At 38.8% G+C, this 14,217-nt stretch overlaps 1 protein-coding gene across 1 annotated transcript in view; it reads left to right on the top strand.

Moving 5' to 3' along the window:
• The window catches only part of LOC121859369, a 532,182-nt gene that overhangs the window by 330,011 nt on the left and 187,954 nt on the right, over positions 1 to 14,217 (top strand). Inside the window, exons 54-56 of the mRNA XM_042356146.1 lie at positions 680 to 777; positions 2,548 to 2,688; positions 13,551 to 13,747. Coding sequence (XP_042212080.1) covers positions 680 to 777; positions 2,548 to 2,688; positions 13,551 to 13,747 — 436 coding nt within the window. The remainder of the gene's footprint in view (positions 1 to 679; positions 778 to 2,547; positions 2,689 to 13,550; positions 13,748 to 14,217) is intronic.

The raw sequence follows: 14,217 nt of genomic DNA, 5'->3' as shown, positions 1-14,217 counted from the left end.
CCTTCCGTTATTTTCGCACCAAATGAGCCGCTTGGCACATGGGGTTTGTTTACATCCACTCAGTCTGTGTCCTGCCGCCACCGTGTGTGTTCTTCACTGTTACCTCTCAGTCTACAACTCAGCCAACTAACTACTATGCTTAGACATCATGCCGAAAATGTCTCAGGAGTCTCAAAACGGAAGTGGTGTGGAGGAGAAAGTCAAAGAGTGTAGCTATCAATTGGAAAAATGTTTGGAAATTATAGAAAATTTTGAAAACAAACACCGAACCCCCTAGTTTAGGGTAAGCCGTGAATAATGTTTCTAATGTTTTTATGTACATGTCATGTGTCTTGAGGTGTCTCCGGAGGTGTGAGCGTATTAATCGAATCAATCTCGATTTAGCGAACTAGTTCACTAAATCGAGCGAAAAATAGCTGAAAAATTTCTTCTGCTAAATTAAGAATTCTTTATATCGGATTCCATTAAATCGAGAATATATATATATATATATATATATATATATATATATATATATATATATATATATATATATATATATATATATATATATATATATATATATATATATATATATATATATATATAACCACGCCTATGGATCAACAGGAACTTTTAGCTGGATATTCTATAAAAAAATCATGATAAGTAAACTTTCTTGTAATAATATTCATTGCAGAGTGTCCACCTTCCATGACATATGAACAGTGTGCAATGCCTTGTGACAGGGTATGCTTGTACCATAATTCAGTCCTCCGCCAAAATGGGATGTGCAAGGTTAGTATTTTGAGTCTTGTCTTATTATTTTCTGTTTGTATTGTTAGATACGCATCCTGCACAAGTAATGATTTATTTTAATATTGACAAATAAAAGATTGAATAAGTTAGAGCCTCAATGTGTTGGTCAAGGACTAGAGACTGGCCAGTGGATGTGAACTGTTATACTTTCCTCTTGGATGAGTTTGATAATGATTATTTGCTCCCCATACTTTAGGGAATTATGGTCCTTTTCTTATGACCTTAGGGATCCAGGAAATATTTCATAATACTAATTCCATCAATGACTTATTTTGCTGTCTTCTGTGTACTTCATTACCAGTGTTAATGGTACTGCCAGGAGTCTTCTGTACATTACTTTGAGGATTATTCTTCTTCTCATAATAGAGCTTTCAATATGGAGATTTTTGCAGCTCTCTACAATCGTCTTAAGTCTTAAATTACAGACTTAAGTCAGGGACTTTACAGTCTTCTGTCACAGTACACATTCATTTTGCATCATGAACCTCAGACCTACTTCAAGGATTTTCAGTGCTCACTAGTGCAGGCATTGAAGCCTCATTTTTAATAAAGATAAGTCATCCGAGGTAATAGTTTCATCATAGAGACAACTCAGATAGAGATAAGGTTGGTCACTAGTGATTTTCTGTTTCCTTGTATTAGTGGCCTTGGTTTTGGCTTATTTGTTTCACTCGTTACTAAATTTGGCAACAGCAGACATATTGTTTAATATGTTTTTAACTTCAGCTAATTTCATCACACTCATTTTCAACTGTCTCTCCTCATTGGTTTTCAGTGCTTATGACCTCTCAGATATGGCCCAAACACATTGAGAGTAAACAGGTTTGGGCACTTTATAATCAGGGTCTGTATAGTATAGGATGATTGCTGTTTTGTAAGATTAATATAATTAAAAATCAGTCCTAACACCTAATTCCTTTGGAGTTATACATTTTTAAAAGATAAGGGACATTGATTTATAAGTTTTGGCCCCAAAATAGGATACTTCTAATTTCTTTATTGATAATTATTGATGCCTCTAATCTCAGTATCCATGCCAGCTTTCCTCATACAGGAAACAGCAATAAACTGGCGAGTAGTTTCTACTCATAAATACAGTATTTTTCATTTGAATAAATATAGAGTATATGTTAATTATATTGGTATTATCATCATCGCCACTGTTATCTGACCATTTTCACACTTGTGGGGGTTAGCTGTTATTACCTGATAACATGGTGTCCTGGTTTCCATGAGACAAATTTGAAGCAAGTTGTAAAGCTGGATCACCTTCCTGTTACCAACCCTCTTTTACAGAGGGGAAACTGGACATTATATGTAGGACTTCTAAGCTCTGTCTCTTAACTGGCAAGGCAGGATCACTATCTTCCTGTGGTAATGAAAGATTACCTACCTATACAAAAACAACAGAGGACTGTAGACCATCAGAGATTCGACCTCTGAACTTGAACCATTTTTTCAGAGTTTTCTCTTATCTGAATATGACTCGTAATAACGATCTCGGTACAGTAGTCACACACAGGTGGACGAACTGGGGCATAAGCCACTGACTTTGAGGAGAGGTAACAAGCTGTGAATCCACTTTGCTGTCACAACAGTTTCTCTTTCCTTAATCTGCTTCGACTTTGAGACCATCAGGTCACTAATGGCCATTCCCTGAGCTCCGCCATCATGAAATGATAACATGTCAGAGATCAGTTAGATTTCTTAAAAACCTTTTGAATGGTGAAAAAAAATCTTGCTTTTCAGTCTGAGGATAACTGTGCCCCTGGGTGTGTTGAGAGGTTCAAGACCAACACCTGTCCACCTGGATTTTTCATGATTAATGAAGCTAAATGTGTATCTCTGGCAGACTGCAACTGTCGTCTTCCTAACGGACTAGCTTTGCCGGTATGTTTATATTGTTAGTTGAAAAATTACTCATAAATGTTTAGAGAAACATCTCTTTTAAGCAAATGAACAGATTAATAAAACGTAATTTTTCGAAGAAGAGCTGTCTCTTGTTTAAATCATATTGAAATTGTATTAATGTATCTGTGGAAGGTTGCTGAGTGTGAATGTCAACCAACTAAGTTTGTCACCTATTATTGGTTTGTGATTGAATTGTCTGAATGGTAAGCCTTTTTTTAACAATAGAATATAGGTATAGTAAATAGTAGAATGTATAAACCTCTTATTTTGCAATAGAATACAAGTGAACAGTATACAGTACAGCTACTTGATCATTTATCCGGCTTTCAGGAAATTGAAAGTTGGCAGGTTATTTTAAGCTGTTTAGTTTTGAAACTGGCAGATTTGGCTGGTCACTTTGTTTTCCTTTTGGTAGCGCCACGATGGCCTCAGTTTTAAACAGCCAACGACTATGTGTACTTGCCTCTCTCTACTCATTGTTGCTACAGGTTGAACCGCAATTTAACGGCATTAACAGGACCTGGTCCATACCGTTAAATCCAATATGCTGTTAAATCGAAGTGGGGAGAGGGGCAAAATATAAAGTTGACAAAGTTGATGAACAGACACTCTACAGTCTAGTTTCTGTAATATTTCAACCTTGTGCACATTGTTCAGGGAAACTATTTTCTTCTTTGGATCACTAGCAACTTTGGTAAGGTTTTCAAGTAGCTTAGTAGCCATGTTTATTATTTTATATGCTGTATATATATATATATATATGTATATATATATATTTCTACTTATATATATATATATGTATATATATATATATATATATATATATATATATATATATATTTTTTTTTAGGGCATTAACTCACCCGGGCACAGGTAATTTTTCATGACCCACATCAAGGTTACTCGTAATGTAACTATAAAATATGTGGGAAAATCATTACACTGCTCTAATGTCACATAGAAATATAGAAAATATTATATAAAACTATAAAATAAGAAAAATGAAGAGCATGGGTGTGTGTATGTAGGAAATGAAGGTATTATTTTCTTGTAGCACCGTTCATTCCTACCACTAATCTATTATCATATTCGAATAAGACGTCTAATTATAAGATAATTTTCATCTATTACATTACCGGCGGAAATGTATAATAACGGAGATAGCTCTTCCAAAATATTTTATATTTTCTTCCATTAACATCCTGCCATTATCGTCTGCCTCTCCTCCAACACTGCGTGTCTCCTGCGTCTCCGTCATAAATCATCCTGCCCATGCGTTGCTGTACATGTCACGCGGCCAATCAAAAGCCTTTTTTATTTTGAAACCAATTAAAATGTTTTTGGGTTTAATTCGCGGAATTTTTGGCCCAATCAAATTCGAGTATTCTTTTTGGTCTCATATTTTGAAATTCAAGTTCAGTTCCGACCATGGAAGTCTGCGATGGGTGTCACTTAAAGTATATGGAGCTGATTGCGAGTTTTTGGAAAAAAAACGAAGAAACTATAGCATTTTTTCGATCGCATGGTGTTCTTCCAACCTCAGTAAAGTGTACTAAGAGCAAGACTGAATGTAAATATCGCAAAGACCAACATATGTGGCATTGTGTAAGAATCCCAGAATGCAACGACGAACAAGAACCAGGCCAATAAGGTAAGAAATAGGTGATTCCATCATATGGTGAGAGTCAGTTAAGTTAGGTCAGGTTAGGTTAGGATAGGTTAGGTTTGGTTATTGTTTTTCTAGTGTTTTATTGTGTATTTGTTAGTCGCTTAGGCACTTTTTTTTCTCGGAAAACGTCAAACGAAAAAAATCGCTAAAAAAAAAGGCTAATTTCCGCACACACAAATACACTAGAAGAATATATTTTTAACTTGCTACAAGTGAACGGTGTTACAAGAAAAATTTACCGAAATGAATGTTTTTGAAGGCGGTGGGTTACTGGGCTATAACTGTGTGGTCGCGCTCCTTCCCAATGTGATGTCATGGCATAACACAGCCATTGTGGCAGCCACACATTTGTGAGACAGTCGGGTAACTCCTACTTGAACTGTGTCATGTCACCCAGATGATGGTTTGAATGTAGAAGGAGCTATTTTTTGTCCATGCAATATGTGCTATTGTATTTTATGATATGCTATGTATCGATTTTATTGTTTATCATAGCGATGAATATGGCAGCTCATCCTCATTGTGTGCAGTATCCAAACTTACATTTCTAGCTAATTTGGGAGGACTTGTTATTATTATTATTTCATTCTGGTGCCGGTTAGTTGAATCTGCCAGTTGCATGAATTCTGAATAACCGGGATTCTATTGTATATTACATACCGTAAATGGCTTCTTTGGCTGGCTGGATGATCAGCTGTTAATCCATTTAAACATATCACCAGGAACTTTAATACATACTACACAATAAATCGTCTGGGTTGAGTGTATTTTTTTTAATTGATTATTATTTACGATAATATTTTATTAACCTGGCACCAAATGAACCTAAATAATGTGGTAATTATGGTGAAATTACATATTGTCATTTTAATGGGGTCAGGCTGGTGGAAATCTGCCAGAGGGGGATCTTTGCTGAATCATTCCACCCTCAACCACCATACCTGCCTATTGTCCCTCCCTACACATAATTCCTTTCTACCCATTCATTTTTCTTATTTCTATTTCTATAGTATATTATCTTTATTTCTGTCAAATTAAAGCATTGTTTTCTGGTTGAAATTGGGGGAGTGAAGGGGCTGAAAGGACAAACAATAGGGATTTTGGTATGAGCGCCAGAATGACCAAGAAACCTTTAACATGTAAACATACATCGTGAGTTCTGCGATTCAGTAGTTCCGCGCTGGGTCCCCAGAGCAAAGCAATCTTGAAACTTGCAAGGCCACTGTAGTTTACAGTGTGTGTACAATTCATCTTTCATGGAGGTAGAGGAAAGTGACAGTTAGTAATACTTGGCTTAGGAGAGTGGCAGGTCATTCTGTATCATCATATCACCTTTTGACCTGCCTGCATCACAAGCCCAAAACAACAGCATCTGCTGGTGAGTAGAGTAAAGTGTAGTATACAGTAGTATGTATACCTTCTTTATTTACAATATATTGTATGTGTACATTAGTCTTTGCATAAATAAATACAACTCTGTGTCTGTCCGTGTGAGATGCGTAATTTAGACTCTCAGAAAACTTTCCCCAGCACCTGGAAACAATCTGGGGATGTACGATAGTGTCTGTCTGTACGAGATACATAGTTTAGACTCTCGGAAAACTTATCTCAGTAGCACAGGTAAACCTCTATTTGTAATATTCCAATTTGCGATAATTTGCGTTAACAATGTTGATATAATAACGCCACTTTCCTATTTGTTATGTAAATAAACTCGCATTAATGATATTCGTCATCCCGCCAACTCGCCAAGTTAGCATATAGAGTGCATCACTCATCTGGTGAACTACATCCAACCAATGTTTCTTCTTGGTTACAAGTGTGTAAGAAATGGAGCTCATTGTTTATCGGTCATCATAGGTGTTTTTTTTTTACCTTACAGTGAGAGGAAATTACTAAAGTGCACATTATACTCTGTTTAAGTGACTGTAAAGCTCTTTTGCTCTGACTGTGAAGTGATTTTGCTCTGATCCCCCACCCTAACAATGGATGTGGTGACCTGAGATTACATCAGAAGGCAAGTAATATGAGACCACTAATCTCCCACCCCACCTCCACTGCAAATAAGAGAGGACTTTATATATATTGCGTGGGCCTGGCATTGCATCAGGTCAGTTAACTTGGGACCCACTAATCCCGCCCCCCTACCACACCTCCATCACAAGTGTCAAAAGATGTAAAAAGTGATTACAGTCATGTACTGTATTACATTCAGGAGATTGGACAGTATACTCCTACTGTAGACTCAAGATGACAGAAGTAATATCCATTGATTTGTTTATTTATAATATATTGTATCTGTATAGCGGTGTTTTTGTAAATAAATACAGATTGGCCAAAGGAAGGCTATAGGTAGAAGGATAAATCGTGGCGAAATTCACCTCCGGGACTATTATAGAGTTTGGCGAGTAGGGTTAAAACCGAGATAAGGAAAGCAAAGAGGAATAATGAGGTAAGGATAGCAAGGGAGGCGAAGACAAACCCCAAAGGATTCTACCAAATGTATCAAACTAAAACACGAGAAAAGATTGGACCAATACGGTCAGACTTCGGCGAGCTCACTGATAACGACGGAGAAATGAGCAATAATTTGAATAAATATTTTTCAACAGTTTTCACCACCGAAAATTTAAACATGATACCCGAGGCACCGACTCTATTCAGAGATAGTGAAGAAAACAAATTAAGTGAGATAGTAGTGACTAGTAACGATGTTAGTAAGCAAATAGACAAACTAAAGCCTAATAAGTCACCTGGTCCCGATGAGATATTTGCCAGAGTATTAAAGGAATGTAAGGAAGAGCTTAGTATGCCCTTAGCAAAGTTGTTTAACATGTCATTAAAAACAGGTGTAGTACCAGAATCCTGGAGGATAGCGAATGTAATACCGATTTTCAAGAAGGGGGATAGATCACTATCCTCTAACTACCGCCCAATCAGTCTAACATCAATAGTAGGCAAATTACTGGAAGCAATCATTTCAAACTCTATTCGAAATCACCTGGAGAAGCACCGATTGATCAATGATTCCCAGCATGGCTTCACAAGCGGACGTTCTTGCCTAACTAATCTATTAACATTCTTTTCATCAGTTTTCGAATCGGTGGACGAGGGGCACAATTATGATGTGGTATATCTCGACTTTAGCAAAGCCGTCGACAGAGTCCCCCACGAAAGACTAATTAGAAAGGTAGAAGCTCATGGCATCAAAGGTGACATCCTTAAATGGATTAGGGCGTGGTTACAGGACAGGAAACAGCGAGTGAGCATTAACGGCACTAAGTCCCATTGGAGCAACGTCACAAGTGGAGTTCCCCAAGGCTCAGTACTTGGACCATTATTATTTATTATATACATAAACGAATAGATATCGGCATTGACAGGAACATAAGTAAATTTGCTGATGACACTAAAATAGGACGTGTTATCAAATCTGACGAGGACTCGGCAAAACTACAGGAAGATCTAAACAAATTTTTCGAATGGTCTGAAAAATGGCAGATGAAATTCAACGTCGACAAATGTAAAGTACTCAGTATAGGAGATGTAAACAGGGAAACCAGATACCAGATGAACAACGATGCCATAGAGAAATCCGACTGCGAGAGAGATTTAGGAGTAATGATAAGTAGGAACCTTAAGCCAAGTAAACAATGTGTTTTTGCTCGTAACAAGGCTAATAAAGTACTTGGGTTCATACAAAGGAGTGTTAGTTACAAGACTAGCGAGGTCATCCTAAAACTGTATCTTGCTCTTGTGAGACCACACCTGGATTACGCAGTTCAGTTCTGGTCACCGTATTACAGAATGGATATAGAATCCTTGGAAAGAATTCAGAGGAGAATGACAAGACTAATCCCGGGCATTAGGAACCTTGAGTATAGAGACAGGTTAAAGCATCTTAATTTGCACTCCCTTGAGAGACGTAGAGCGAGGGGCGACCTGATAGAGGTGTACAAGTGGAAGGCAGGGCTAAACAAAGGGGACATTACAAAGGTACTCAAACTATCCAACCAGGAGCGAACTCGTAACAATGGTTTTAAATTAGACAAATTTAGATTTAGGCGTGAAATGGGTAAACACTGGTTTGGAAACAGAGTTGTGGATGAATGGAACAAGTTACCAAATATCATCATTAACTCGAATACGCTGAATTGCTTCAAACATAGGTTGGATGCTCATATGAGCAATAGGGGTTAGGTGTAAACGGGACTGCCCAGTATGGGCCAATAGGCCCGCTGCAGTTTCCTCCATTCTTATGTTCTTATGTTCTAGATCTTGTGTCTGTCAGTGTGAGATGCATGCTTTGACTCTTGGGAAATCTTTCCCCGGGGTTGAAAATTCCACTGTGACACACTGCTCCATTCACGAGGTTCCTTGCATGCCCATAGCATATAGATTTTTAGTTTTTTAAATACATTTATTCATCCATATTTTTAGATAAATTATTCAGGATTTTTTAGTAAAAAAAAAGGTGTTTCTAAGATAATTAGAACTGATTTTATAGACTCTAGTATCAACATATCTTTTTTTTTTTCTTAAGAGAAGTGAGTTCCCATCATTATATTGTGTGAAAATATTTTGTTTAAGGATCTGTTATTGGAAAAGTCTGGTAGAGAATTTATTGAGGATCACCCCCCCCCCCAAAAAAAAAGGTTTGCCTTCCACTTGCGACCTCTGCCTCTTTCAATCATTCTACTACAACTCGTTCATGACACAAAATTGTTTATTTGTTATTCATTAATTAGTAAAGATAAGTTACTGTAATATTCTGTACCCTTCATATATAATACTGTATAAACTTTATCTCATAGGTTAAAAATAACATCATCAGGAATGCATCTCCATATATGCAATGGTACCAAATTCATTTCTCTAACACAAATAGAGTAGATGTTGTGAATAAAAGTTTATAAACTTTTTATGCTGCTCATAAATGTATTTGCTACATAGCTTTTATCTTTATTGAAGACATCTTCAGGTTATGAGACCCACTAATCCCTCACCTTGTCACTGGGTGACCTGACATTGCATGAGACCACCCTATCCTATCCCACCTCCACCTGACATTGATCAGGTCAGATCAGTAACATTTCTAACACTTTTTTTTTTATTTAAGAATTTAGTCCCTTTAGTTGAGTTTAGTGTATATGGGAGGAATGTGGGAGAGAAGGAGATGTAGTGTTAACTCATGGGCTTCCACCGGGAGAGTTCTGTTCATTAGTCCTGGCCAGATTATTAAAATTTGTACCACCAGTGGTGCCACCCATTAACCCATATGAGCTGCAAAGAGTAATCAAACCCCCAGTTCATTATAACCTAAGTTCGAGACAGTATCCAATTGCCACGACACTACACTCCTTTGCTTAAATTAGGATATACAGTACATTATGAATCCCATCATCTAGGAAGGACCTGTTATAAGAAGATAGTAAAGTATAGGATTATATCTATTCGTTCTTTAAACATACAATACTACTACTACTACTTTGCTGTCACTCAGAATCGATTATGACGATCATCCGGTTATGGTACAATGATATGTGTTATGAAGGATGTCACCTACGTTGATGAGTTCTGAGGTAACTAAAGAGGCCGCTTCGGGACCGGCAGTGTCGTTCACATATTGCACATGTGGAGGGCTACATCTAGTGTGGGAAGGGCAGAGGCAGCTTCTTTCCCACAATGATGCTTGTATGCCTTGGTATGCAGTCGGGCTAACTTGAAAATATTGACACCTTTTCGTGTGGTGATCCTCCAAGTGTCACGGTGTGGAGTAATTGTTTCCCAGGAGTCGATTTGGCACTTTTTCAGGTTTGTCTTAAGACTATTATTATAACTTTTCAGTTGCCTACCAGCGTTACATTTACCATTTGTTAGGTGACTGTAAAGTAGCTGCTTTGGCAGTCTACTGGTGTCCATGTGGGTAACATGGCCAGTCCATCGTAGTTGTTCATGGATAATGATAGCCTCGATGCTCCTACAGTTGGTGTCAGCGAGAATACTGGCATTTGTTCTCTTGTCTTCCCAGCGAACTCGGAGGATGGAAAGTAAACTACGTTGATGAAAGTTTTCTAGTGCCTTAAGGTGCCTCCTGTATGTGACCCATGTCTCGCTGCCATATAGCAGGGTGGAGACACGGGTACGGAGTCTGCCAAAGGCTTGAGATGCACATCTGATCCGATGTTGAATCTCTTCATCGTTGTCCGCAGTGGTGGACAGGTGGGTGCCGAGATATTGAAAGTGGGTAACATTTGAGAGGGTAGTACCGTTCAGCTGGATGGTTGGAGGAGGTGTGGCTGATCCAGGGGCAGGCTGAAAGAGAATCTTAGTCTTACGTACATTCACCTCAAGGCCAAAGTGTGCATACGCATCTTTGTAGGTGTTCAGGATTTCCTGTATGTCGCGTTCAGTGTAAACGACAAGGGTGAGGTTGTCTGCATACTGAAGTTTGGTAACGGAAGCTACCGACACTTTTGTTCCTGCCTGGAGTCATCTTATGTTGAGAAGACCCTTCATCCGGTACTGGATGTCCACCCTTCCAACTAAATTGACACTGGCACAAGTAAGGAAGGGAGCCAAGAAAATGGAAAAGAGAGATGGTGCCAGTAAACATCCTTGTTTTACCCTCGTTTGGATGGGGAAGAACTCAGACTGGGTGCCATTGTGCAGGACACTGCCGTTCATGCCATTGTGGAATTGCCTCACAATGGCAATGAATTTTGGTGGGCAGCCAAAACGGCTGAGGGTCCGCCAGAGGGCTTCCCTGTTAACCGAGTCGAAGGCCTTGGTTAGGTCGATGAAGGCCATGTACAGGTCACAACACTGTTATCTGCACTTTTCCTGTAACTGGCGGGCAGCAAAGATTATGTCAGTGGTGCCACATGATGGTCTGAAGCCACATTGAGATTCTGGGAAGAAGTTTTCTGCCTCAGGAAGAAGCCTGTTTAGGAGGACTTGGGTGATAATCTTGCCAGCTATGGACAGCAGCGAGATCCCGCTGTAGTTGCCACATTCTGACCGGTCTCCCTTGTTCTTATAAATATTGATGATGGAGGCTGGTAAGCAGAGGTCCTCCTGCTTTATACACCTCGGCTGGGATTCCATCAGGCCCTGAGTCTTTGTAATTTTTCATGTGTTTGATGGCAGTAGCTACCTCATCCAGGGGTGGAGGATAGCTGTGGTGGGTCAGCTCTGGATGCTGAGGGACCTACTGGGTAGTCAGGACATCTACATCGGTGTTTCAGTTGAACAGTGAAAGGTAGTACTCTTTTCAGGGCTGAAGGATGACTTCTTCATCTTTAATTAGGGAGTTACCGTTGGATGAGCAGAGGGGGGCTTCGCCATGCGTTATTGGCCCATAAAACTTTTTAATGGAATTGAAAAATTTGCGCAGCTTGTGTTGTTCTGCAAATCTTCGTGTTTCACATGATTTATTTTTAAACCAATACAAAAAATGAAACACACACACACTATGATCTCACAGTCTGTTCATTTGCAATCTATCTGGCTGCTACTGTCTGCAGCCGCTACTGGTAAGTGGCAGCTCACGACCGCACCCAGAAGCTTCTAGGACTTCCAGGGTGCTGACCAGTGACACATCAGGAGACTGGGTGTCCGGGAAGGTTGACCCTGAAGTGGACCCATCCGACGCTTTGATGCCATTCAGAGTATTACCCGAGGTTGATGGACACATTGAACACACGAGGTGGATGGCATTCCTGGTTGAACCATCTGTGAAACAATACAAGGAGTGCCCCACCTACATGTCATTTCATACTGGCTTCAAGTAGCGTGGAATCATCTTTGGAACTTGACCTTGGCGCCATACATGGATGTAGTCCCCTGGTCTTAGGTTTGTTGCCTTCGCACTATGTCTGTCATCATAGCGTCTCTTAATTCTGCTCTGCTGAGGACGATTCACTCACTGGTTCAGACTTCGATCTTCTGGAACCAGGGAAGAGATCCCTGGCAGATCTAAATACATCTGACCCCCATGGAGCATCACTGGTGGTGACACCCTTGTGGTGCTGTGTGGTGTGGCACGGTAGTACACCAATCGACTATGCACCTATCCTGTAACTGAGGCCCGGGATGAAGACTACAGATCCAGGTCTTGAAGGTTTGGTTAAAATATTCCACCGCACCTTTCGCCCTATGCCAATACGCACATGAGCAGGTGTGAATGATGCTAAGCTGCCACAGGTAATCCACAAACTTTTTACTGATGAACTGAGGCCCATTATCCGACACTATCTCGTCTGGATAACCCTCTCTCGCCTACACTGTACCACTGTATCCTGTAACCTCCGCTTGTAGAATCGAACAAGATTTTTTTTAATGAACTGTACTACAGTATACAGTATTACTTATGTACCGTAAGTAATACAGTATAAAATAAATGTATTCTTAGGCAAACTTCGATCTTAAATCTTAAGTAACTAGATATTTATTTAAAGTACGAGTATATCTGTCAACTCTTCCCCATGCAGTATTCCTAGATCACCTGCCTCATGTCATGCAGATTGGCTCGGGATGAACCTCTGCTAATAACTGTACAGTATCTCAAAAAAGTATCTGTCCACAATCTGTGTGAAATATTATGAAACCACGGATGGTAGATATTGGGAGATGTATTTACTTTGATGTATAGTTTAACATAAATAATGTAATGTGTATTTATTCTGATGTAATTAATATGATGTTCGGTTACCAAATATAGTAGGATCAGTCTGCCACAGAGCCAAGCATACCAACCCTCCCGGACATCACGAGTTGCATGTAGCATTCGGAAGCCATCGGCCCCATCCTGACAAATATTTTTTTCTGATACTGTATATCATTGTCTGTAAGGGTTAATATATGGACTCTTTATAAAGATTTTTTTTAAATACTGTATTGAATTTTTAAAAGTGCCTTTAATATTTAGTGAAAATTATTACAACAATTATTACAAAATCTGTTACAGTATTCACTTTTGTGTTCCTGAAGAAGGATACAGCCACAGCTTTATTGAGCAACCAGCTGTGCATACACCACATGAGGCACAGTACCATCATGCTGACTGTGTTTTTCTCAGGGATTAACTTTCTAATGAAATATCTTGTAATTTTTTCATTTATAGTAGATGGTTATGTACAGATGGTTATAATATAAAGAAAAATTTCTGCAGGCTGGAGTTTGGTACAACGTATCACAATGTGAGAGGTGTATGTGCCAAAACAATAATCTGATGTGCAGACGTGTGGATAATTGTGAAGAAACATCGACTGAACCCACCGTTGTGACACTTGGTATTCCAACCATGAAAATCACACCAAAACTACCAACTACTGTTGATCCTTTTACGCGATTCCCAAGCCTTTTTCAGTAAGTCATTACTGAAGGATGAGAATCCTTCCCATTTTGGCTCCTCTATAAGTTCAATTTTTAATGGATAAAAGTCAGAATTTAATCTCCTTGAATAAATATTTCTGAAATGTTTTGCTCTTGCTTGTTTTCTCCATTTAGATTTACCTTTAACAAGCTCTTTAAGATTCCTTGATTTAATATTGTATCTCATTTGATAATTTTGTTTTGGTGTTTATTCAATTTGTGTTGAGAAAAGCCGACTAACTTGTAATAGCTTTCATCATTCCGTAGAGATACTGTACCTTTATTTCTAGACATGACCATTGTTTTATAAGTACACATTAACCTTGATTTTTAAGCCTCCAATTTACAGATTCTGGACATGTGAAAATATAATTATCCACTGCATTGATATAAAGATGAAACCCTGGAGAGAGTTCTATAAAAATATACATACTGTACTGTACACTCCCCCAACCTTTTGTGTC

Source organism: Homarus americanus, unplaced genomic scaffold, assembly GCF_018991925.1.
Source record: "Homarus americanus isolate GMGI-L3 unplaced genomic scaffold, GMGI_Hamer_2.0 scaffold7626, whole genome shotgun sequence".
NCBI lineage: Eukaryota > Metazoa > Arthropoda > Malacostraca > Decapoda > Nephropidae > Homarus > Homarus americanus.
The sequence above is the reverse complement of the archived record's forward strand: the minus strand, read 5'-3'. Positions and strand labels throughout refer to the sequence as shown.